At 51.2% G+C, this 25519-nt stretch overlaps 2 protein-coding genes across 7 annotated transcripts; one reads left to right on the top strand and one right to left on the bottom strand.

The window, feature by feature from the left end:
• Positions 1 to 7652, top strand: gpr161b (G protein-coupled receptor 161b). 2 transcript variants are annotated; one of them, XM_030111581.1, is made up of 6 exons: positions 1 to 231; positions 2258 to 2651; positions 3903 to 4630; positions 5061 to 5168; positions 5792 to 5917; positions 5984 to 7652. In XM_030111581.1, the coding sequence occupies exons 2-6, from the start codon at positions 2305 to 2307 to the stop codon at positions 6289 to 6291; spliced, it is 1617 nt and encodes a 538-aa protein (XP_029967441.1). In that variant the 5' UTR covers positions 1 to 231; positions 2258 to 2304; the 3' UTR covers positions 6292 to 7652. The 2 variants fall into 2 exon arrangements, with proteins under 2 accessions (XP_029967441.1, XP_029967442.1); XM_030111582.1 differs by having other exon boundaries at positions 2232 to 2651.
• Positions 7653 to 8053: 401 nt separating this feature from the next.
• On the bottom strand, positions 8054 to 25519 carry dcaf6 (ddb1 and cul4 associated factor 6). 5 transcript variants are annotated; one of them, XM_030111575.1, is made up of 21 exons: positions 25159 to 25519; positions 21564 to 21625; positions 18894 to 18986; positions 18542 to 18727; positions 18345 to 18458; positions 17651 to 17786; positions 17363 to 17574; positions 15053 to 15146; positions 14116 to 14235; positions 13635 to 13988; positions 13262 to 13462; positions 11459 to 11518; positions 10659 to 10860; positions 10386 to 10477; positions 9930 to 10242; positions 9758 to 9787; positions 9256 to 9394; positions 9011 to 9167; positions 8851 to 8939; positions 8412 to 8517; positions 8054 to 8333 (listed from the first exon to the last, which is right to left on the bottom strand). In XM_030111575.1, the coding sequence occupies exons 1-21, from the start codon at positions 25253 to 25255 to the stop codon at positions 8275 to 8277; spliced, it is 2916 nt and encodes a 971-aa protein (XP_029967435.1). In that variant the 5' UTR covers positions 25256 to 25519; the 3' UTR covers positions 8054 to 8274. The 5 variants fall into 5 exon arrangements, with proteins under 5 accessions (XP_029967435.1, XP_029967436.1, XP_029967437.1 ...); XM_030111576.1 differs by lacking the exon at positions 9758 to 9787; XM_030111577.1 differs by lacking the exon at positions 13262 to 13462.

Raw genomic sequence — 25519 nt, 5'->3', positions numbered from 1 at the left:
CGCCGCCATTGCAGCCGCAGCTGGCCGTCTGTGATTCTCGCCCGCGGAGGGACAGACGCGATCCAGACCCGAACAAATGTCGGCCGCCACTCGGGCGTGTATCTGGCTCTCTCCGCCGGAGTAGCGGCGGCGGCGGCAGCGGGAGGAGCGGGGCGGAAGGACGGGTTAAAGATGGAGGCTTTGTCGCCGCGGGGAGGAGAAATGTGGAGCCACAGCGCCGAGCCAAAGCAGGTAGAGAACAGCCGGGTTTGAGGGGGGGACAATGGGAGGAAGTTTGAGCCCAGTGAGGGGAGATGTTGGAGCTAGCAGCTAGCCGCGGAACCAAAACATGTCAGCACTGAACTCCACACATCACGCTTTCACACTTACTCTCACACTTATCTCCACTTTCTGCAAAGTTAACACTGACCGAGAGACGATACAGACCGGGACGTAAACACGCAGGACCAACAGGCCACTTCTACCACTGTTTTATTCATGAACTGCTCTTTTCATTTGTTCAACACCAATAAAACCCACTTCACACACCGTGTTCAGCAGGCCGAAGCAGGAATTCAACTTTATGAAATCCAACAGTTTATCTCTATTTGTCTTACAACTTTTTTAGGAACACTTTTGGTAACACTTTACTTGAAGCACCCGGTATAACACATTATAAGTAGTTATAAACACTCATACATGATCACAATGCTTTATAAACCACTGTACAGCATGGGGTTGGGGTTAGGGTCAGGTCCTGATGTTATAAAGCATTGTGATCATTTATGAGTGTTTATAACTATAGTTACACAGTGCTATAATGTACTTATGTGTTTTACAGGGGGGCTTTAAGTAAAGTGTTACCACAGTTTTTTTTTCTTTTTTTTTGTTAGTCATCCTGAGTAAAATGACTTAAGTTGCACTTTATGAAATAACCTGGTTTCTTCCATGAAACATGGTTTCAGTGTTTGGACATTTACTTTAACATTTCAGTTTAAGTAGGGAAATTTACCCTGACTGTTATCAATACCTTTGATTAGTGACAATGTCGTCAGGACATGTTTTGGTAATCCTAATTTAGACTATTTCATAGATTTGAGTTGAAATTGATGTAAAACCTTTTCAAGGTGGTTTGATTTGTGATTTATGATTCTTAACTTTGCAAATTAAACTGACCTTTCATGGAGGAACTACATACAAGTTTTAAAGTTAGCCTAGAACATATTCATATTCAGTGTTTACATGGTTCTCCAGTATACAGAATCATCATAGAAACTCGTTTTTAGCATATTCTCTACCATATTGTATTTCTCCAGAAGTTGATGCATTTACATGTAAACATGTGAAGCCAGCAGACTTCAGCGTCTAACAGGCCCATCCAGAGAAGTAAATTGCGTAAAAGTTGATTAAACAATCTGATTGTCTGACAGTTATGCAGCATGAACTAAAGTTTCCTTTACCCAGCTTCCTAAACATTAATCTTTTATGGTATTGTTAGTTCTTCTTGGTCATTTTTAAGAAATTAACATTTTAACTGAAAGTTTTGTATTGAAAAGTGTAATTGTAGTTTGCAAAGATTTAGATAAATCCTATATCTTACAACAGTATTGATGTGTTTTTAATCAATTGCACAAATTGCTTTTAGTGCAGGTTTGTCAATATCTTGCGGTGTACCTCAGGGTTTTATCCTAGGCTCTCTGCTTTTATAAACTTAATATGCAATATAAAGCATTTGCAGACACTTATGTACACACAATATTATATTGTATTTTACACAGATGAGACATTCTTCCTCTCTAATAACACTCAGTGAACTCTCTTTGGGCATTAATGACATTCAGATCGCCTGATCAGTAACTTCGTCTAGCTTTATGGAAAACTAAAATCTTTATAGAACATCCTGATTCACCACAATGTGGGAAAGTTACAATAAAAACAAAACGTTCACCAGTAAAAGCCAGAGAACAAATTACTTTAGAATGTATCAAAGATTTTCTCAATTGTTTGTAATAAACATCCATTTTTAACAATCCTTCAAGTTAAACAGTGAAGTGAATAAACTACCTATCAGCCTAGAGTGAATTCATTTGCATTTGAAATTCTGAAAACTAGAAACTGTTTTATCATTGATTTAAGTCTTTATTATGCCAAAATTCCCTTTTGCCAAATTGAACATCAGTGCTTGCTTGTCTTTAGGATGTCATGTTTGACGGCTTGTTTTTACTAAATAAGTGTTTTAATGTAATGAATAGGTGACTTTCTCGTGGCTCCCCCTCAGCTTTCTCCTGACGGTGCCTCAGCTGTGCAGCGGCCCCGCCTCTCACCATGAACATCAGCAGGAACTGCACGGCGGCGGCGGGGAGCGGCGAGGGCCCGGCCGTGCTGGAGGTGGTCTCCATCGTGACCGTCACCCTGCTGGCCTGCATGGGGAACCTGCTGATCGTGGCCACCCTGTACCGCCGGCCCTACCTGCTCACCCCCAGCAACAAGTTTGTGTTCAGCCTGACCCTGTCCAACCTGCTGCTGTCGGCGGTCGTGCTGCCCTTCGTGGCCGTGAGCTCGGCCAAGCGGGAGTGGGTGTTCGGCGTGGTGTGGTGCAACTTCACCGCCCTCCTGTACCTGCTCATCAGCTCTGCCAGCATGCTCACGCTCGGCGCCATCGCCATTGACAGGTCAGTGTCGGATTGTAGAGTCAGACACTCATAAAAAACAATAAATACCGACAATAGTCACTACAGCTACTGCAGAATCTATAGAGAGAACATGCAAACTCCACGCAGGCTTGAACCAGAGGTTTTCTCACGGTGAGCGTGCTGACCGCTGCACCACTCTGCGGCGGCTCAGCTTCTCAAGTGAACACCGTCTGTGTCTGAATCAGTAAGAGGACTTGACAGTGAGGAGTCGGCTCCACACCGCGAGCCGCTTTCAGCCGTTTCCCGACATGTTTCTCTTCGAGGTCACAGTGCGACCCGATTTAAATCAGCCTGGTTAGCCACAGGCTGGGGTCGCGGCGTTTTACCCGCATTAGTTGGGCTTACGCGGCGAGTGGCTTCCAGTGCCCGGCGGCCTGAATGCTCCATTCATCCGCGCGGCTCAGATTATTTCCCACAATTTCTGTTGCCGCAAATAAGATCTGTGTAAACAAAAGTGCCTGCGCGGCCACAGATAATCAGTCCGCCACGCCCCGCTTTCACATTTCTGTTTATCTTTGTTGTCGCAGACATTTTCCCCTCGAAACGCAGAACTTCCATCCATCCACCCAAACTTAGAACTTATCAAGCAGGAATACCCCAACAACTCTGGATTTGGATCATTTCTTTTTTCTAAATGATCGTTTTCCACTTTAAAGTGTGTTTTGAGGGAAAGTTCACATAAACACAAAACTGAACTCGTTTCTGTTCTACTTTAAAGGCTATCAGCTGGACAACTCATGTTTTTGTTGGGTTTTTTTTCTTGAACAATCAGAAAACAGTTATTTAATGTTGTGAAACCATTTTAAACGTCCTGATAACCAGGGCTGCGTGACGTCGGGTAAATATGCGATCATGTTTGAGCGCCGACGATGACGATCTGATCTGAGAGGAATACAGACAGTGCGGTCGATAACGGTCATGCCTTTGAACTTTGAGATTTGCTGTTGAAAATTACACCAGCTGTTTTTGTTTGCTCATTCCGTTACACGAGCGTCTGCCATGCTTCAGAAGTGGGGCAGTTTGGTTTTTGTGTGTTGTTCATAATCTACTGAGACATGTCCGTCGTTCAGGTTGACCTGCAGACATGTAAGTAATTTTCTGGGACTAAAAACTGAAAACATGTTCTGATTAAATCTACACATCGCTGACGGCTGATCTGACAACACGACAATAAAACATCTTTGTGCAGGATGTTTCACCTCTCCGCCCTTCCCCCGCCGCCCCTCACAGGTACTACGCGGTGCTGTACCCCATGATCTACCCCATGAGGATCACGGGGAACCGCGCGGTGGTGGTCATCGCCTACGTGTGGCTGCACTCCCTGGTGGGCTGCCTGCCCCCGCTGTTCGGCTGGTCCTCCTTCGAGTTCGACTGCTTCAAGTGGACGTGCGTGGCGTCGTGGCACCGGGAGCCCGGCTACACGGCCTTCTGGGTGGCCTGGTGCGTGGCGCCGCCCCTCCTCGTCATGCTCGCCTGTTACGGCGTCATCTTCCGCGTCGCCCGCATGAAGGCCCGCAAGGTCCACTGCGGGACGGTGGTGGTGGCGCAGGACGAGTCGGCGGCGGCGGCGGCCCAGAGGAACGGCCGCAAGAACTCCAGCACCTCCACCTCCTCCAACGGGAGCCGGCGCAGCCTGGTGTACGCCGGCAGCCAGTGCAAGGCCTTCGTCACCATCCTGGTGGTGATCGGGACTTTCCTGGTGACCTGGGGGCCGTACGTGGGGGCGGTGTGCGCCGAGGCCCTGTGGGGGCCCGGCAGCGTGTCCCCGGGCCTGGAGACGCTGGTGGCGTGGCTGACGTTCTGCAGCGCCGTGTGCCACCCGCTCATCTACGGCCTGTGGAACAAGACGGTGAGGAAGGAGCTGCTGGGGATGTGCTTCGGGGACCGCTACTACCGAGAGTCGTTCGCCACGCGGCAGAGGACGTCCCGGCTCTTCAGCATCTCCAACAGAATCACAGGTGGGACGGCCGCAGACGGCCCGTTTGGGTTTTTGACTCAGAAGTTGAGCTCAAGAAACGTCGTCTGGTCAGAGGCGTCAGAGTGGTAGAACTGTCAGAATAACAAATCTACGGGTTAAACCGGGTCAGCGCTGCTGTTCTGCTGTGTAGCAGTTCTCAGCGAGTCTGCATTCCAAGAACAAATCATGTCTTAATGGATTACTTATTCAGACATTCCTCAGGTGAAAGAAATGACCACCAGGGTTCTCTCTGTGTTCCACAGGCCAGTGGGACGTTCTGCTTCTGTCTCAGTTCAGAAGATCATCCAGACTTTACCGTCTTTTAAACAAACTGATCATTGTCATCTGGCTCCTTCGATAAATAGCGTCGTGTGTCGTCTGCATAGGATGGAAGTTCTGTGTTCAAGCTGATTTGTCGATCGTCTTTTCAGACTTGGGCATGTCGCCTCACCTGACGGCCATGCTGGCTGGAGGAGGACACCTGCTGGCTCCGGGCAGCAGCACGGGAGACACCGGCTTCAGTTTCACTCAGGACTCGTGTGAGTGTTACACACAGGTGGAAAACAAATCCACACAGTTCAGCCAGACTACAGCCAGGCTGCACGTCGACGTACATCATTTTTAAGGTATAGGTAACGTCATCCGTGTGCATCAGGTGGCAGTAGTGAGTCAGTAAGTCAGTTAAATAACCAATAATGACTGATGACAGATGAGAGGCTGGACCTCATATTCATGCAAGTTTATGCTTCTTCTTTACCACCCTTTAAAGTAAATCATGTGTTGAGCGATGTGTTGCACCGCGAGGCGGAACGGGGCCGGCCCTGTTGCGTCACGCTCCTGCAGCCTCGTTCCAGTAAAGCCTCACATTCCTGTTTCCCAGCTCATGCTTCCAACACGGCCCAAGAGCCGGGAGGGCAAGTAACGTCACGCCTCGTCATCCAGCTTATCGGCGGCGGCGTGAAGACGGCTTTTCTCCTCATGATTCCTTTACAGGCCGTTTGGTGTTGTTGCCAAATTAGAGACAACAGTTGGCCTGACGCGTCTTCAGAGTGTGGGTGGAAGTGTAAACGTTAGTGAGTGAGTGAGGGAAACACAGCTTTTAATCACTGGTCTAAAAAACGAAAAGGGTGAGTTAACATGCAGAGTGTTGCTCTCCACGCAGGCACAGACGTGATGCTGCTGGATAACTTCTCCACCGACGGCTCGGCGCTCCTGCAGCACGGCGGGAATCCGCCCGGGAAGAGGAGGAGCTCGGTCACCTTCGAGGACCAGCTGGATCAAACCAAAGGTACCGGACAGCGTCCAGAGCACAGCGGGGATCAGATCCACCGTCTAACCCACGTCTCCTCCTCAGCCGAGAACCTGTCCTCGGTTCAGGTGCACGCCGACGTGCACAAGTCTCTGGACACGTTCGCCTCCAGCCTGGCGAAGGCCATCGAGAGCGACGCCAAGCTGACGCTGTTCGGGGAGAGTCTGGCCCCGCCGGGAGGACTCTTCACCAGCAGGGCGGCGCCCAGACCCAGGTACCTGGACGGACAGAGACTGAGGCTGGAGAGCATCGACGAGGGCATCGTGAAAGATGACCGGGAGGAGGAGGAGGAGGAGGAGGAGGAGGAGGAGGACACGGAGGGGGGCCGGGTGGACTCCCCGGACAGTCTGTGAAGGTTTCGCCTCTTTCCCTCGGAGCTGGTTCAGGGCGGTCCGCAGACGCCCGCCGCCTCCATACTTGAAGTCCTCATCGTTCACTCCACTGTCGGACCAGGCGCTCGGCATCAGCGTATTAAACCCGTGTAACCAATAGGAAGCCTTAACTACTGTAACCTTAACGGTATGATTGTTGTATTATTATATTATTATTGCCGTATTTAAAAGAGTCCGAGCCTCTCCGGGGCTGGCCGTCTGGAAGGAGTCACATGAAGAAAACGTTCTCACGAGACGATGCGCTGAACTCGTGTTCAGTAGCTATAATCCGATCCATCGTCCAGGTCACATGACGTGACCCCATGTCCACCACGGCTGTGTGTCAGATCGATTTCACATCCAGTCTGCATCGACGGGTGAGTCCCGACGGGATCCAGGGTCCTGCCGACGGGATCCAGGGTCCTGCCTTCGGGATCCAGGGTCCTGCCTTCGGGATCCAGGGTCCTGCCTTCGGGATCCAGGGTCCTGCCTTCGGGATCCAGGGTCCTGCCTTCGGGATCCAGGGTCCTGCCTTCGGGATCCAGGGTCCTGCCTTCGGGATCCGCCTGCAGCTTCGTGTGTGTTTGAAACTCAAGCCGCAGCGCTGATGAGAGGTTCACTGTTTAGATTCAGAGAACAACACAGCTGCTTTTTGGTTTCTCCCTTTGTCGACGCACATCAGTACCGAATCCCCCCCCCCCCACACACACACAGATCTACATCGACGGGCCACTTCTAAATATTTAACTCAGGTTTTGAGTTGAGCCCGAATTCAGAAAAGTCTCATCAGTCAGAGAAGCGTTGACGTCTGTGGAAATGTGCAGAGCTGTTCCTCCTGCTCTGTACATTTCTGTGAACACGCCAGCCTCAGAGGAGACCGCTGATCCGAGAGCCGTGTTTCTTTCTGTGCCGCTCCGCCCCGGCCTCCACCGCACGGACGGCTCGGACTCTGGAGGTACTCGCCCGCCGAAGCCTCGTTTCCTGTTTATCTGCAACTGTGGACAAACAGTCCGTTGCACTTCAACACTGGTGTCCTCTGGATGTTCGTCAGAGGTGAGCGGTACACACCGTCCACAGCAACTCGTGTTGGCAGCGATTCGCTCAACACCAGAAGAGAGAACTCAACAAGCGGAGGGGGCTGGGGAAGGGCGCCGTGTTCGAGTCCCACAGCAGTCTCCCTGAGGAGCTGTTTGAAGTAGAGCCGCTTCAGTCTTACCTCGTTTTGTTCATGTTTGAGCAGGTACAACTCCTCGTAAGAAACAGTGATGTAACCTTTTGATTTTCACTATATAGTTGAGTATTAATACAGATATTTGGTAAAGTTTTGTAATAAGATTCTTCTATTAAAGGTTTTTTTTTTCCAATTTGAGCACTTCATCTTTTCTCCCCCATGAGCGACGTCCTTTATACCAGCTGCTGGAGAAGAAGGAGCCACACTTCTAGTTTTTCCGCTTTCTTTGTTTTTTTTTTTTTGTTTTTTTTTAACTTCAACAACAGAAATTAAAGCCTCCGTGTTCGGACTCAAACGTCTGTATTCACATGCGTAACTGCCGGAGCAGCACACCAACATCTTAGTGTTGTGCTACAAATTCAAACATGTCAAACGTTAACACTGATCAAAGCCTCACCCTCTCTGGAACAAAACAATATTGCACTGAACGATCCTTTCACACCAGCCGCCATGATTCTCACACTCAATATATATACTCATATATATATATATATATTTATATTTTTTGTTTCCTATACTGACATCTTTTCCTTTTTGCATTCACACAAACGTAGTTCATCCCCATACAGAAACATCGGTAAGAAAGTCATCTTAAAAAAACACAGGGGGCTAGAAATTACACTAGTTTTCAAAAGGAAGTATTCTACACTAAACTTGTACAAATCTCAACATTTTTTCAAGTGCTATACAGCCAAAAAAAAAAGGTGTTATCTTCAACGCAAAACGCCAGCGGGCTACTGCTCGTCCTCGTTCTCCTGGCCCGAACCTTCGGAGCGATCGCCCTCCAGTCGATCTGCGAGGAGGGGGAAGCAGGCGTCAGAGGAGGAGGAGGAAGCAGGAAGTGGAATGCGGCGCTGAGGAGAGCGCTCACCTGATCGGATGTGATTGAGGGACGCCAGCATGCGGAGCATGAAGGAGGCGGGGACTGTGATTGTGTTTCTGGTTTCCTCCAGCATGAGTTCATTGCGGGTTATTACCTGCAGAGCAGCAGGAGAAGAAACGGCGTTAGAACCCCCTGTGGTGCAGCGGTCAGTCGGTTCGCACGGTGGGAAAATCAGCGGTTTGAGTTTGCATGTTTTCTCCAGAGGGCTGGGAGATGAGTGAAGGTTTGCACGGGTTTGGATTGTGTGTCGTTCTTCTTGTTGTTTCTCTGCTGTGGGCGGAACTTCAGTCATCTGAACTGAACTCGGCTAAATTTGGCTTCATGGTGAAAAAAACAAAAGGGATTTATGTAATCTGTAGACTTAAAAAAAAAAAAAAAGGAGACACGAACATTTAACATGTTTTCGACCACGCCGAGTGTTCTCTACCTCGTCGGCGAGGACTCTGTTGAAAGACGGCGACTGCTCCAGCGGCGACCAGATCTTGATGTCGTAGTCGATCCCTGAAGAAGCCAGAACTGAAACCAGAGCGGGGACACGGTCAGCGTGCGGCCGGACGGCGGGGTCGGGGGTCGGCGGCGGGACTCACTGGGGTCGTAGGGGTGCGGCTGCAGGCAGTTGACCACGTGGTTGTCGGCCTCCAGCAGCATGAGGTGCTCGGCGGTGTGCCTGTCCCAGATGAAGATGTGGCCGCAGTCCGAGCCGCTCATCACGAAGTTGTTGCCCCAGAAGCACGATTCCTTGATCTGACGTTTGAATTTCAGACAAGCTGCGGATTAACACCCTCACTGCGAGTCGTGTGACACGATCTGACGGCGCCACCGTTAGGTTTACCATGGTTCTGGAGTTACGGTGGCCTTTGTAGACCATCTTGACGGAGGGCCTCCGGATGTTTTGCGTCTCGCTCTCCTCCATCTCTCGCCTTTCTTTCCTCCTGCGGAACAGCTCCTGGATCCGAGCTGCTGCTGAACGCCTGACCCAGACACACAAACAAGAGGAGACGCGTGTCTCAAACGGCAAAGACGGCGTGTGGCAGGTTTATGAAGGGTTAAAGTTTCAAACAAACGCAGCCAGAAAGCAGCCAGATGTGAAGAAAGTCCCCCGCCCGGGGATTCCACCCGGCTCGGTCTGAAACCTTCTGTTTTCTACGTGTGACTGTTTGTTTGGGCTCTACTGGACCGGCTGGAGCTTCGCTCCGGCAGCACGTCATGCAGGCGGCTCGCTCATTCTCCACACCGGCTGTGCAGTCGGGACTCACATGCAGTGAGCAGGTGTGTTATTAGTCAGTGACGGACGGCAGTGCGCTGCTGGGTAATGGCCACTCCTCACACTTTACCTGATCATCCTATCTCCCACTGCAGATCCTCTGGAATTAGATTTACATTTGGAGTCAAACAATCAGGTAACGGTTTATTCTGAGTGAAAACCTGCGTTCAGAGAGGGGAGGGGGGAGGGGGGCGGCCCCCCCGGTGGGGGCAGTACAGCAGGAGGGCCTCGGGGGAACACACCTCTGTCCCTGTCCTCTGAACCTGCTGGACGGGATGAGGATGGGGTCGTCGTCGCTGTCGTCCGAGTCCTGGTTGCCGCGGGCGGCGGGCTGGCTCTGGCTCTGGCTCTGGCCCTCGCCGGCCTCGTGGGTCTGCCCGGCGCCGGGCTCCGCCCTCCTGCAGCCCCCTGTGGTGTCCTCCGCCCCCTCCGGAGGAGTCCTGTCCTCGGAGGCGCCCTCTGCTGGCCTCGGAGCCGCCGAGGAGCACGGGGCGTCACACGCCGGCTCTGCAGGGGCGGCCATGACGCCCTGCTGCCCTGAGGACTCCGTGGGAGCTGTGGGAGGAACACACAGACACACACACAGACACACACACAGACACACACACAGACACACACACAGACACACACAGACTGCTGTGTTTACCACATCACATGCTTTAAGATAAAGAGGCTGTAATCAGAGAGGGATGACTCACCCGGGCTCTCCGCCGTCACGCTCTCCCGGCTCTGGGCGGCCTCCGACGCTTTGGGACCGCCGCCGCCCATCGAGGTGGACGTGCTGCTGCTCCTGGGAAACCAGCAACACACACCACATTACACCGAGGACAGATTCACAGGCGGTGGCAGGGAGCAGCGCCATCAGCAGGACTGTCTGAGTTTTCACAGCAAAAAGAACTGAAAGGGCTTCTGGAGCAACAACCTGCTGAAGCTGCATCTGAACAGCTCAGCCCCCCAGCAGCTCTGCTCACCACTCGTCGGTGAAGTCCAGCTTGATGGTGCTGGTGGTGGTTCCCTCGGAGCTGTAGTGCAGGCTGAGCACCGGCTCCGCGGCGCTGGGCCGGCTGGAGGAGGTGGAGGAGGAGGTACAGGAGGAGGCAGGAGGGCCGCTGCTGCTGCTCGCCGGTGCAGTGGCAGGCTCGCCGGGAGGTGAACCTGCAGCCTCTGCTGCCCCTGAGCAGGACACAGAGCAGACGGGTGGAGACTCGTGAGTGCTGCTGACGCCTTGGAACGCGTCGCGGCGGCCGAACTCTTCCTGCTGGCAGCGCGGAGCCGCTGGTTGACGAGCACACAGACGATGCAGCTGGCTGTTGCATCCACTCCCTCTGAACAGTCAGGAGCAATGGGGACATGCAGACCACGACACACACACACACACACACACACACACACACACTGATAAAACACACTAGACACACCTGAAGGATCCCTCATGCCTCAGATGAAGGGAAAACAAGAATTCACTGCGTGGATTCATTCCTGTGACGCTGAGCTCATCAGGATAAACTGGCAGTGAGAACTCAAACACTCGTCTTCAATCATTAAAACCTGACGGCTGCGGGGGGGGGGGGGGGGTCTGAAGTGGTCCCGGCAGTGAAGAGTGAGTTTCTGTGGCGAGATCCTTCAGCTGAGGCAGCATTAACGTTAATGCTGACATGAGGACACAGCGGGACGACACAGAGCTCAGGACGGAGGGGGGGGGGGCAGCAGGGGGGGCAGCAGGGGGGGCGGGGGGGGGGGGGGGGGGGGGGGGGGGGGGGGTAGGACGCACCCTGCTGTTCGTCAAGAGTCATGGATCCCAGCTGTTTGTTTACCACAGACGAGGGAGAATCTGGAACACAAACGAGACCCGCTGAACATCGGACACAGGGCGACCCGGAGGCGCCACGCAGGACTCGAACTGCAGGACTTGTTAGGAAGAAAACAAACAAACAAACAAAAAGACGAGGCCAGGCAGGAGGTTTAGAGGAGAGGCCTGCACTACAAACCCACACACGGCCAGAGAGCTCTGAGCTCTCTCTGGCTTCATGGACGCCATGCTGCACGCTGTACTGCAGCTTTATCCAGCTATGTTGCTATGGGAACTCATGAAAACCTTCGCGCCGCTCCATAGCACAGGCCTCAGAACACACTGCCAGTGTGAAGCTGCAGCGCTTCGTTATTCAACCACGCAGAGCGAGCGGCAGGTTAATCTGAACGAAGGCGCAGACATGCTGAACAACACGAGGCTTCATCTTAATGTGTTCAATCTGAAAAGCGCAGCCCTGTCAGCGCTTCAGCGTCTGTGCAACTACATACAAAAACTGATTAGCAATTAATGCAACAGAAACATGAGGCTCCACACCAAATCATTCCAAAGTGTTAACCGCCCGTTCGTTAAAGCCCCTTTCAGACATTCCATATCTCCACAAACACTTTAACTTTGCAGAGCTCAGATTGTTTGTACTGATGCAGAACAGATGAGTCACGTCCTCATCCTCTCCAGGCCATGGAAGTGATTCTATTCGGTCCGTGAGCGCTGCGTTTCCCACTCAGTGGAGGCAGACGGCCCCGAGCGGGCCCGCCACGCTCACTCCTCATTCCAACACCGACACCACATCCCAAGGTAGGAGGGAGAAGCCGAGCGTCTCCTCGACTCCTGCCGGGCGACAGTGAAGCTTCTGGATGGAAACGAGCGAAAGAACTGTTTGTTCTCTTCAGTAGAAGAACAGATGAAACATTAATGAATCCCAAATACTCCATACTGAAACCCGAACTGATGCAACGTGTCGGGAAACTGAAAATAACCTGCACCGCTGTGTCACTTTCACACATTTATTGTGAAAGAATGAAACCGAGTTCCAGTTTGTTTGTTTTGTTTTTTGTGTTTACTGGTTCCAGCAGAAAACACAGCGCTCTCTAAATAAAGGCAACAACCTGCAGCTTTGGCTATTTTCAGGTCAGGAAACTGTTATTTTGAAGTTATTAATCGTGAGTCTTGCTTCAACTGAATAATCTATAACTGATGGTTTTTGAAAGTCTGCTCATTTTTATCAGTGAAGAAGAATCATTTAAACACTGATATTCCTCTTTTACACGAAGTGCTTCCCTGAAAGAGACAAACGCTTCTGCTTGAAACACGAGAAAAAGGCGAATAAAGAAAAACAACCTAAAGCTGCTCGAAGTCACAGAAAGACAGGTTTGTGTCTGAAAAGAGCTTTTTCTTTCAGCATGAACCAGCAGACTGAGTATTTTCCATCCTGTAGTGAAAGCAGCTGGCCAGTGTGCATCATGGTGGGGGGGGGGGGCAGCCACAGGGGGGCAGAACACACCACAGCAGGGCTTCATACGGCCGGTGCCACTCCTGAAACTCCAGCCTCAAGTGCAGCGATGGAGTGAGAGTATTAGTGAGCAGGAGGGGGGGGGGGGAAGGCTGTGAGGGTGAAAAGTAGAGTGGGGGGGGAGGGGGGGGGGATCTGGGGAAATGGAAAGAGGATCAGTGTGGGGTTAGTGGTCAGTTCCAGCAAGGCCGAGTGTTTCTGGCTCCCTTCAGAAAGGGGTAAGATGGCGGGGGGGGGGGGGGGGGGGGGGTAACCTGTACGGGGGCGCGTCTCGCCAGCAGAGGCAGCGGCTCTTTGTGACTGTCTCACGAGGGCTGCAGAGGAAGAGGAGGAGGAGGAGGAGGAGGAGGAAGAGGGGGGCGCTCGCTGCCCAAATCCTGGGGGGTCGGCTAGCCGGAGCAGCCTCTGCAAACGCCTACACACTAAACTGATGGGCAGCCGGTGAGGACCGAACTCTGACAGAGAGGCAGAGGAGAGAGGCAGAGTGAGGGACAACAGCACACTGACGAGAGGACGACGACAGGATGCTGGAGGGGAGAGAGTGAAGTGCTCCAACACTCTCTCTCACACACACACACACACACACACACACACACACACACACACACACTCCAAGCTCAGTCCTACCTGAGAGCGTGGGCTCGGAGGTGGGCGTGGCTGTGGGCGTGGCTGTGGGCGTGGCCTCGGCCTGACTCCTCTGCTCCGAGTCGGGGGAGGAGGTGGGAGGGGAGGAGGAGGAGGAGGAGGAGGGGGCGGAGTTCTCCACCGACGAGGAGCTGGAGGGAGGAGGCGCGGTGACGGTGGACGAAGACCCTGAGGAGGAGGAGGAGGACGCCGACTTGGGCAGGGGGGACGTGGCGGCGGCGGCGGCCGCTTCGGAGTCGCCGCCGGCCGCCGGCCTCTCGGGGGGGCCGGACTCCTGACTGGACCCTGCCGAGGCGCCGGGAGTGTTCAACGTTCCTTCAGGACGGACGGCTGTCCCTGAAAACACATCAGACGGATCGCCGCTGAGCAACGTCTCTTCAGATTTGACTGAATCCCAGCTCATCAATAGATCAATCAACGTTCTCCATCATTACAGAGAATCTCCAAATCCACCGAGCCTGACCTCTGGGCCGGGTCTGCGGCCGCGCCCCTCGGCTGCTCTGAGCCTCGCTGGCCTCCTCGAACCAGCGGGACAACATGTCCGACATCCTCTGCATCAGGGACACGTTGGGACTCTGCTCGCCTGAAGGGAGGAGGAACAGGCTTCGGTTTGAGAGGCTCACTGATCAAATGCTGGAAAAGTGAAGTGATTCTAAGTTAGTCCAGACGTTTTAGCTTCATCCTCTGATCTGTGTACATTTCAAGCTAGGAGACAAAAAAGAAGGAGCACAACAGAACATGTTGATGTTTTCTGCTCTCCTGTTTTAACTGGACATGCCTCTACATCATCTTCAGGTCCTCAAAGCAAATCATGATGGAATAAATCTATTAAATTGGCATTTTCAGAATATAAAGATTTGAATAGTTGCAAAGTTAAAAAGTAAATCATCTGTGTACCTCATGTTTTATATCATAACTAATTAAAAAATACTTGGAAATGAAATGATTTCAATGTGTATTTTGATCAGCTGACTGCATATGTTGTTACAATTATGGCTTCATAGTTAGAAAGACATGATTCAATGAACCAACCACAGCTTAAGCATCCACTTATTTCCTTTCACTGTGAATCCTTCTAAAAAAAAATATAAAAGGACAAAAATCATGCAGGGAAACACTTTGTCTTGTTGCCTCCCTCGTTGAAAGCTCTGGACTTAAGGAAAGACATTTCAACACTAAGTGTGAATAAATTCCCTCATTTACACAAAATTCTACATTTCTTCAATAAAACTGAGTTGAGCTGGAAACATTTCTCACTCTGTTTCTATTAAAGACGTTGAGGGTTTTGCTGTAAAATCACTGAATAAAAGGGGGAGAGGTGGTTCCAGCGAGGACGGCCCACACCATGGCGGCCTGCTGTGGACCCCGAGCCTGAGCTTTCCCACACTCCGTCCTCTTACCGTCCCTCTCCCGCTCGCTCTCGGGACGAGCCCGCGGTCCGGTGTCGGACCAGTCGCCTCGCAGGCGGAGGCGCTTCACCGGAGGCTGCCTCAGCTGGGGACACACACACACACACACACGCACACACACACACACACACATACACACTCAGATTAGCAGTTTGTCAGTCAAAGCATGGTCAAAAATAGCTCCGCTGCCAAAGCAAAACACTGCTCGTCTCTGTCAGACGCCTCTTTAACCCCCCCCCACCTCCCAGCCCTGCCTCTGCCTCTGAGCAACAGGCTGCAGGCCAGGAATAGGAAAAAAAAGAATGAAGGAAAAAAATAAGGACCTGGCGGTTTTACTGGAGTCACGATCAGGCTCTGGACTGAGCAGCTGTCAACAGGTCCAGACAGCTGCTGGAGACCAACAATGGCCGACAGGAGCGGCGCCATCAATCAGGGAGAAATGAGGTCGCAGGTAGACGGACGGGTATCAGACTTTCCCTGCCCCCCCCCCCACAGGCCCGGACTATTTTGGTGGATGGAGGAACGCTGCCTGCGTCGCTCGCTGTATTTGGAAAGGAATGCGTGTGGCGCTCGCCTCTCCAACACAGCTGAACTCACCGTGCGCGCCGGGAAAGGCTGGCACCGTGATCCGGCACATTCACACGCCTGAAGCTCAGCGTCAACACGGCCGGGCGTGACGACGGGAGGCGAGAAACCCCGGCGTATCGTGACATCTCCCCTCCCGCCGTCACGGCGGCGCCCCGGGTCTGGCCCGGGTCTGGCCCGGGTCTGGCCCGGGTCTGGCCCGGCTCTGGCCCGGCCCTGGCCCGGCTCTGGCCCGGCTCTGGCCCGGCCCTGGCCCGGCTCTGGCCCGGCTCCGGCCCGGCTCTGGCCCGGCTCTGGCCCGGGCTGTTCGGGGTCACTTCGGCCAACACAGATTGAGCTCAGATATCAGCAGCAGCACTCAGAGCGGCGCGGTCCACTCTGTTTACCACAAACAGTGTTTCAGCACAGAACACCAGCTGATGGAGGGTGTGTGTGTGTGTGTGTGTGTGTGTGTGTGTGTGTGTGTGTGTGTGTGTGTGTGTGTGTGTCCAAAAATGGTTCTTTTGTTCTTTTGCATTTCAGTTTGTATAGATATTTACAAATGACTTACTAATAGAAGTAGCAGCTGATAAGAAAATCTTAGTGCTGGGCAACGATTAAATTTCTTAATCATGATTAATCGCCTAATTTTTCTGCCATTAATCGCAATTAATCGCATTATATGCAAAATACAACAATCAATTCAAGAGTACTCTGTAATGATCATCCTGCCCCCAGCCAGGGACAGGGACTTTTTTTGTGTTTTTTTTGCAAGAAGCATCATTTTACAATAATAATGTAAAAATTAATCAAATATGATTTATTATAACTTAAAGGTGCCTTAAGGAGTTTGCACTTAAGGAGTTTTTTTAAGGTTGTAAAACTCCTTAATGCACCTTTAAAATGCCAAGTCTTGTTTAAGATTCCCCCCCAACAGAGACACACACACACCAGCAAGAGCAGAGCAGATTAAAAACGAAGTTTTTTCTGAGCACACACTTCCTCAAACTTCATTCTAATTCTGACCCTCAGAAAGAGAAGACAGGATGAATTCAGTCAGGCCGAATTGTGCCTCGTTAAGCCAGATTGTGTGTTGAAGGGAAACTGACTTTATTTTGCGCCTGAAGAAGCCCAGCGGGCCGAAACGAGCTGCCGGAAGAAGACGCGATTTAAGTTTCACTTTCGTTTTTGTCATATTTGCGCTCCTCGTTTCAGTTTGTGCCTCATACCAGCGTTTTCCTCCTGATTTTTCTGATAATTCGGCCGAGTTCATTATGGAAAATGATGAGGAATGGGCCGTGTTTCACCGCAGAAAGCGCCTCAGCTGTGTGTGCTTCTTTGACGGTCAGCTGGAGTGCAATGTGTGTGTGTGGGGAGGGGGGGCGTTAACGCCTGATGAAAATATTTGTCGGCGTTAAGGAAGCAGTGCGTTAACGCGTTAATAACACGTTAACGTGCCCAGCCCTAGAAAATCTATTTCTTCCACAAATGTGCAGGAGAGCTCCAGATGTGGAGGAGGCTTCCCCTCCTGCAGGAGTCGGAGGATCTCCGGGTCACATGAAGACGAGTTCAGAGACGCGACAGTCCAGGAGACGCTCCGGCTATCTGGAGGCTTTCAGAGGAGCCGGAGGAGGAGGCGGGACTCCCTGCTCTCTTATCATCAGCTCGGCCAGGCGAGGCTCACTGGGCCTGCAGGAAGTCACGCTCTAGCCCCTCCCCCCTCCCCCGTGGTCTCACCTCCTCCCTCCTCTCCTCCGACGGGCCCTTGAGCTCGCGGGCCTGGTCGTCTTTGGGGTCAAACAGGTAGATGTAGTCCGAGGAGTAGCTGACCAGCACCTCCTGGCCGTCCTCGCTGTAGCACAGAGACGTCACTCTGCAGGACTTGTTGGACAGGTGGGCGGGGACGAAGCGGACGCACATGCCCGTGGTGCCGCGGCCCATGTAGTTACCTGGAGATGAAGAACACAGTGAGGCTCTCTGAGCTGAACCCTCTTCAGGACACCGACGTGTTTCTGCGGAGGTTACCGGTGGCCCTGGTGCCCAGCATGCGCCGGTCGTAGATCCGCACCGAGCTGTCGGAGCAGCCCACGGCCAGGTAGTACGGCACCAGCGGGGAGATGGAGATGGAGGTGGCGGCTCTGCGGCAGTTGATCAGGATGTCCTGAAACCAGAGCGTTAAACACACGGAGGGCCGTCGTGAGACCCGCTCCTGCTCATCAGCACTTCCAGCCATCATAAAGATGCAATCTGATAAAACCCAGCTCAGCTTCTGCAAAATCGTGTTTGCTGCATCTGGTCCCGACGGCGGGAGGCGGGCAGGCCGACAGAGGAGCTCTCAGCGCCGCCGCCGCCGCTGCCGGCAGCAGCGGTGGCGGCGGTGTCTGGTAAAACCATTCTGACATCTTTAAGGTCACGGGTTCTGATCTGGAGCGCGAAACGCGAGACGGTGCAACACAATCCCGGAGGGCCGAGTTTCCCCCTCTCACACACATCCATCATCTGGAGAGGCTGGCACCGCGCCAGCAGAGCTGTTTGCCGAAGGGCTCCGGCAGCAGAGAGCCGGACCGGGCAGGTACACCCGGCAGGCTGAACTCGCGGCGCGGCGGCGCGACTTATCAAACGTGACGCTTTCACTATTTAAAAGATCAGTAACTGTAAAGGGGGATGGAGCCCTGGTGCTGCTCTCGGAGCACGACGAGGAGGGATTAAACCTTCGTACGTCTTTGCAGTCTTCTTTAGTGCAGCTGGTCTTCATGCGGAGGTCGAACCACCGCACCGTGCCGTCCTCCCCGCACGACAGGAAGGTGTAGGGGTCGTTGGGTACGGTCATGATCTGGTTGCAGGACAGAGAAGAGAAGCAGAGCCGTCAGACGCCTCGTTCCCCGTGGGGGGGGTCCTGCCGGCGGGGGCGGGCACCTCGTAGGCCGTCCCGTAGTGGCAGTTGAACTGGCACTGCCGGTTGTGCTCGGGGCTCTTCTCGGTGTGCGTGTAGAAGATGATGCCGTCGCCGGAGCAGGACACGATCTCCTGGTCGTTGGTGTGGGGCATGAACTTGGCGCTGAAGATGTTGGCCCGGTGGCCCGAGCGGATGGACTTCTTGACCTGCGGGGGGGGAGGAGGGACGTTCTCACACCAGTCGGCGCTTCGTTTCAATTCAAAGAGCAACTTTTGAGGGTTTTACAAGTCTCTGAGAAAGCTGCAGATCAATATGCTTTGTCGAACGAAACAAGAACAAAAACTGTGTATAAACAGGAGGACAGCAACTGGCCTTCTTGTTGTACGGGTTGGTGATGACCAGGAAGGTGTCGTCTGACCCCGACAGGATGTACTCCCCCGTGTCGTTCCAGGATATAGTGTTGACCTGAACACACACACACAAATAATAAGTGGACCTGCAGGAACTGAAAGAAGAGTTTCATTCACTGACTTGAGCCTCTCTAGTGTCAGATCGGTCTGGGAGAGACGTCCCTCTCCGGTGGAGGTTGGAGCGTTTACACGTAAAAAGATGAAACGACCTGAAGTTCATGTTCTCTTCCTACATGTCAGACATAAAAACTGAACGCGAAGGCGGCCGGGGATGACGGGCAGTAGAGATGTTCCGATACCATTTTTTGCCTCCCGATACTGATTCCGATACTTTTACTGTGGGTATCGGCCGATACCGAGTACTGATCTGATACCAGTAGATTATAAAATAACACCAGGCCTCACCTGCAGGACTGTCACATGATCATCACGGTGGTGAGGCCCGGCTCAGGTTAAACCCTCTAACATGAATCAATACAGCAAATTCAAGCCATTTATTTTTAAATAGAACAGTATAAAAAACAGCAGTGCAAATACAGCTGAACTAAATCAATCTAGGAATAATTATTTTCAATAACTTAAAGTGCAGCCACAATATTTTTTAAATTAAAAGGGAATTTAAATAGAACAATATAAAACAGTAGTGCAATGACAAGTTAAATAAATTTAGGAATATATGTTGTTGTATTTTTAAATCAAAGTGCAGACACAATATTGTAAAAGGAAGTCATTTAGAATAAACAGTATAAATGACAGAAGAGCAACAGTAACTTAATAAACAAATCTAGGTTTTTTTAATTAGGGTGCAAACATAACATAAGTAAAATGAACAGGGCATTTAAATAGAACAGTAAAAAATAGTTCAACAGCAACTTAAAAGATTACTTTCCAAAATATTACAGTCCAAAACCAACCTATGAAGTTACATTCAAAAAATACAAATCCAAAGAGCAGAAGCTGCTCTCTAAACAACAGAACAGGCTTCCTTAACAGGCGCTGTCCGTCTGTCACCTGATCCATTCTTCTTCTCAAGAACAGCAGCTGCAGCAGCGGCAAAGAACTGTCAGAGCTAACAGCCAGCAGGTGGCGGTAGTGCCACCAACAGGATGCAAGCTGCCGTAAAACATTACAGAAGAAGAAGTGTCAGTGCTAACGGAGCTAACGGAGCTAACGGAGCGGACCAGTAAATAGATTACTAATTTAATTAATGACGTGGAATCAGATCGGTGGCTGGACTCCAGGACTCGCCGATACCGATGCCAGCATTTTCGGCAGTATCGGCGCAATTTCCGATCCTGGTATCGGAATCGGAACAACTCTAACAGGCAGCAGGGATGTTTTCAATCAGTGGAGGAAAAAACAAACAAAAACATTTCTTGCAGTTCGTCTGAAACTTAAAAAACCAGGAGAGAGAAACGCAGGAGAAAATGCATTAAAACGAAAGAATTCTATAAATCTTTCGTAAATCTATTCATCTATTTATCTTCTGTATGAGTTTGAACGCTGGAGAGCATTAGAGGAATCCGTTAACGGTAATGTTTTTGGACTGTCAGAGGAAACATGCAAACTCCACATGGGAAGGCTGCTCAGAAGTGAAGCAACGCTGACGAGGCTCCGGGGTTCAGCTGGGCTGGATCTGAAGCACGGCCCTCAAACCACGCTCAGTTTGTCGGCTGTGATCAATATTTCATTAACACCTGCTGCTCGGTGCTGCTTCACCGACACACACTCGCTCTGCTGCAGCAGCCAGATTACACCCAACTCTGAGAGTGTGTGTGTGTGTGTGTGTGTGTGTGTGTGTGTATTTGTACAGCTATATGTTGTGAGGACCTTTTGTGAGGACCATGGATTTATAACCTTACAAGTGAGGACAATTTTTGGAAAGTGAGGACATTTTTGCCGGTCCTCACTATTTGACACACCTTTTAGAGGTTCAGACTTGATTTTTGGTTTAGGGTTACAGTCAGGTTTAGGTCAGGTTTAGGGCATAGGTCAGGGTTAGGCATTCATTTTTGATGGTTAGGGTTCGGGGCTGGAAATGCATGATGTCAATGAATGTCCTCACAACATATAGCTGTACAAACGTGTGTGTGTGTGTGTGTGTGTGTGTGTGTGTGTTACAGGTGGGACAATATCTGCCTCTCATATAACGGAGGATTAACCCGCTGAGATGACGTAAACCGTTTCTCATCACGGCAGATTATAAAACGGTAGAACTCAGCAGTGTGTGTGTTTTGCACTTCTGATTCCGTTAAGTGTTTTTGTTTTTTTTGTTTTTTTTAAATCAAGTTGAACATGTGACGGTCCGTTCCTGTTTTTCGGTGAAGCTCTTCCTCATCAGATGGAGAAACTTCTCAATTTCTCCGTTTGCCGTTGTGCAGAAAAGGCCTCGGTGGGCGGCGGGTGTGATTGCCCGATTCAACAGGTGAAGACAGCGTGTGACGGGGTGCAGCTGGTGCAGACTGCAGAGCGGCTCTCGGGGTTCCTGGCCCACAGCGTGACGGGACGTGTGACCGTCGTGTCGGCTTCAGGTTTCTGGCAGCGGCGAACCCGACCTGAAATCAAAGATCTGCTCCCCCGGCCGGCTGAGAGAACTAAAACTGAGCAAGAAGAAGAAGAAGAGGAGACTCACACAGCCATCGTGAACATTCAGCGTCGCCTCAAGTTTAAGCCTCTGGACAAACTCTCTTCTCCCTGTGGAGGAAAACACACAAAACAAGACGGAGAAACTTTAGACGCTGCTTTTCATCCATCTACACTTTAGTTAAGAGCAACGTGTCACGTTAAACAGTCACCATCTGCTGCATTATTCACACAATGAAATAAGACAACAACCATGTAGTTTTACTTTAAATTCATCAAATCCACTGAACACAGCAGAGTTTTGACTAGATTAAACCTTCTGCTGTATGTAGACTAAAATGTTTTTGTAATTTCTCACTGAGCTCCTTCAGGAGCAGCTCGGACCACGTTTGATCTGCACTGAGGTTTTACTGAGGCTGCTGTCTGAGTTCTCTTGGTGTTCGCTCTTCAAACCACAACCTGTTACTTCCCACCGTCCTGAAGCCTGAAGTACCCGACAGGAGCAGCGCGGCTCCCGCCGGCCTGCATGTTTCCTCAGCTCCGGCACAATAACAGCCACCGCCGTATCTCGGCTGGGCTAAATACGGCTCTGACGAAGCCCCTCAGGCTCCCGGCCCGCCTCGGGGGCCTCAGGATCTTCATTCACCCACCGTGACCACTTTCCGACGGGACACTCCACCACACACAACGAGTCCATACTATCACCCGCTCTGAGTTACAGCGCCGCAGCAGCAGCACCCGGGCCTCCGTTGGTTTTTTAAACCATTTCATCATAAACAGCAAAGAATTCAATTGAAAATATAAGAAATATTGGATCTGGCATTCAACCACAAATTATAAACTGGGATCACACTATGGTTTAAGCTCCATGAGAAGGGGCTTATCCTCCCCCACTTAATGGAAATCCCTGCTTTTTAATGCATGCTCAAACATAAACACTTATTTTTAGAGGAAAACATTGTTCCCAAAGTAACCAGTGAATGACACCTCAGTAATCAACCCCCGTGCATCACCACAGGGGGGGCTACACATCTGCATGGTGGATCAGGCAGTTTGAATGACTTCTATTTTATGCTTGTTCCAAGCAACTGAGTTTCTCTGGAGCACACACATTTCCGTACGCCAGGGAAAGCGTTCCCATGCACTTCCATCTTGTATGACACACACCTGATCCTGTAAGTCTGCTTCACTTCCCCATTGTTACGCCTCTGGCTGTTATCAGGCTCCTGTGGAGCAGGAAGGCATCTGACATGTGCTGGGCAGCAAGCTGAACACCAGCATGACTGGAAAACACTGCACCAGACTTCCATAAAGACATTACAGGATTGATTGGAGCTTTGATCTGATTATTCTCACATTTCAGGTGGTTGGAGACTGATTCACGAGCAGGAAGTAACTGATCTGCAGCTGACTGATTTGCTGGATAATGCCATGACTTTGCATAGGCTGCGTAGACTCTGTGATATAAAGTAGAATCTGAGCAGATAGATATGATTTGAAACTCACAGAAAGCTGCTCAGTGGAGGATTATAGAAAACCTTTAATCCCATGTGTTCAGTGTTGTAGCTGTGGAGTGTCCTCTTTTACATAATAAATGAGGGGATGCAGGCAGAGACTGCAGCGTTGACAGTGCTGTGGGTTATGAAGCAAGTAATCCGATTACAGGGCTGTGGGTTATGAAGCAAGTAATCCGATTACAGTGCTGTGGGTTGTGAAGCAGGTAGTCTGATTACAGTGCTGTGGGTTATGAAGCAAGTAATCCGATTACAGGGCTGTGGGTTATGAAGCAAGTAATCCGATTACAGTGCTGTGGGTTATGAAGCAAGTAATCCGATTACAGGGCTGTGGGTTATGAAGCAAGTAATCCGATTACAGTGCTGTGGGTTATGAAGCAAGTAATCCGATTACAGGGCTGTGGGTTATGAAGCAAGTAATCCGATTACAGTGCTGTGGGTTGTGAAGCAGGTAGTCTGATTACAGCGCTGTGGGTTGTGAAGCAAGTAGTCTGATTACAGCACTGTGGGTTGTGAAGCAAGTAGTCTGATTACAGCGCTGTGGGTTGTGAAGCAAGTAGTCTGATTACAGCGCTGTGGGGTGTGAAGCAAGTAGTCTGATTACAGCACTGTGGGTTGTGAAGCAAGTAGTCTGATTACAGCGCTGTGGGTTGTGAAGCAAGTAGTCTGATTACAGCGCTGTGGGTTGTGAAGCAAGTAGTCTGATTACAGCGCTGTGGGTTGTGAAGCAAGTAGTCTGATTACAGTGCTGTGGGTTGTGAAGCAAGTAGTCTGATTACAGCGCTGTGGGTTGTGAAGCAAGTAGTCTGATTACAGCGCTGTGGGTTGTGAAGCAAGTAGTCTGATTACAGCACTGTGGGTTGTGAAGCAAGTAGTCTGATTACAGCGCTGTGGGTTGTGAAGCAAGTAGTCTGATTACAGTGCTGTGGGTTGTGAAGCAAGTAGTCTGATTACAGCACTGTGGGTTGTGAAGCAAGTAGTCTGATTACAGCGCTGTGGGTTGTGAAGCAAGTAGTCTGATTACAGCGCTGTGGGGTGTGAAGCAGGTAGTCTGATTACAGCGCTGTGGGTTGTGAAGCAGGTAGTCTGATTACAGCACTGTGGGTTGTGAAGCAGGTAGTCTGATTACAGTGCTGTGGGTCGTGAAGCAGGTAGTCTGATTACAGCGCTGTGGGTCGTGAAGCAGGTAGTCTGATTACAGTGCTGTGGGTTGTGAAGCAGGTAGTCTGATTACAGCGCTGTGGGTCGTGAAGCAGGTAGTCTGATTACAGTGCTGTGGGTTGTGAAGCAGGTAGTCTGATTACAGTGCTGTGGGTCGTGAAGCAGGTAGTCTGATTACAGTGCTGTGGGGTGTGAAGCAGGTAGTCTGATTACAGTGCTGTGGGTGTGAAGCAGGTAGTCCGATTACAGTGCTGTGGGTCGTGAAGCAGGTAGTCTGATTACAGTGCTGTGGGTCGTGAAGCAGGTAGTCTGATTACAGCGCTGTGGGTCGTGAAGCAGGTAGTCTGATTACAGTGCTGTGGGTTGTGAAGCAGGTAGTCTGATTACAGCGCTGTGGGTCGTGAAGCAGGTAGTCTGATTACAGTGCTGTGGGTGTGAAGCAGGTAGTCTGATTACAGTGCTGTGGGTGTGAAGCAGGTAGTCTGATTACAGCGCTGTGGGTTGTGAAGCAGGTAGTCTGATTACAGTGCTGTGGGTTGTGAAGCAGGTAGTCTGATTACAGTGCTGTGGGTCGTGAAGCAGGTAGTCTGATTACAGCGCTGTGGGTTGTGAAGCAGGTAGTCTGATTACAGTGCTGTGGGTCGTGAAGCAGGTAGTCTGATTACAGCGCTGTGGGTTGTGAAGCAGGTAGTCTGATTACAGCGCTGTGGGTCGTGAAGCAGGTAGTCTGATTACAGCGCTGTGGGTTGTGAAGCAGGTAGTCTGATTACAGCGCTGTGGGTCGTGAAGCAGGTAGTCTGATTACAGTGCTGTGGGTGTGAAGCAGGTAGTCTGATTACAGCGCTGTGGGTCGTGAAGCAGGTAGTCCCGTTACAGCCTGAGCTCAGTCACGCTGTCAGATCTCCACAGTAATAAATCAACACGTCCTCATGTCACCGCTAGCATCACACTGGGCTGCCTCGCTCTTACCTAAATAGTTGGTCCTGATGGTGTTAGGCAGGCTGTATCCAATTAGGCGTTTATTTACATCCCAGACCAGGTTGCCAGAGCAGGACATTGTCACCATTCGTGTTTTGAAGTGACAATAACATTGAAACTAAGCTAACCCTTCTCCTGGTGATGTTGCTTTTTTATCTATCGTCGCGTCGGGGTTTCCGTCCCCGTCTGTCGTTAGCGGGCGGTGGCGCCCAGCTCTGGCATTGCTGCCGGTGAAAGCGTCGCTGCCGTCCGCCGCTGCCCGCCCCGCGCCGTCTTCCGGAGTTTATCCGCCTGTACCGCCGCTCTCCGGGCTGCTAACTGCCCGACCCGCCGCTAGCCTAGCTGCTTTATT

Source organism: Salarias fasciatus, chromosome 16 (genome assembly GCF_902148845.1).
Source record: "Salarias fasciatus chromosome 16, fSalaFa1.1, whole genome shotgun sequence".
NCBI classification, from domain to species: Eukaryota; Metazoa; Chordata; class Actinopteri; order Blenniiformes; family Blenniidae; genus Salarias; species Salarias fasciatus.
This window is presented reverse-complemented; position numbering and strand designations above follow the sequence as displayed.

Excerpts from the sequence above, each read along its gene's own strand:
- gpr161b (XM_030111581.1), top strand. The coding sequence starts at position 2,305 with ATGAACATCAGCAGGAACTGCACGGCGGCGGCGGGGAGCGGCGAGGGC. Across the intron at positions 4,631-5,060 it reads CATCTCCAACAGAATCACAG|ACTTGGGCATGTCGCCTCAC; the intron begins GTGGGACGGCCG and ends TCGTCTTTTCAG. Across the intron at positions 5,918-5,983 it reads CCAGCTGGATCAAACCAAAG|CCGAGAACCTGTCCTCGGTT; the intron begins GTACCGGACAGC and ends TCTCCTCCTCAG.
- dcaf6 (XM_030111575.1), bottom strand. The coding sequence starts at position 25,255 with ATGGTGACAATGTCCTGCTCTGGCAACCTGGTCTGGGATGTAAATAAA. Across the intron at positions 9,168-9,255 it reads ACCGTAACTCCAGAACCATG|ATCAAGGAATCGTGCTTCTG; the intron begins GTAAACCTAACG and ends TTCAAACGTCAG. Across the intron at positions 8,940-9,010 it reads GCCGCACCCCTACGACCCCA|TTCTGGCTTCTTCAGGGATC; the intron begins GTGAGTCCCGCC and ends CTCTGGTTTCAG.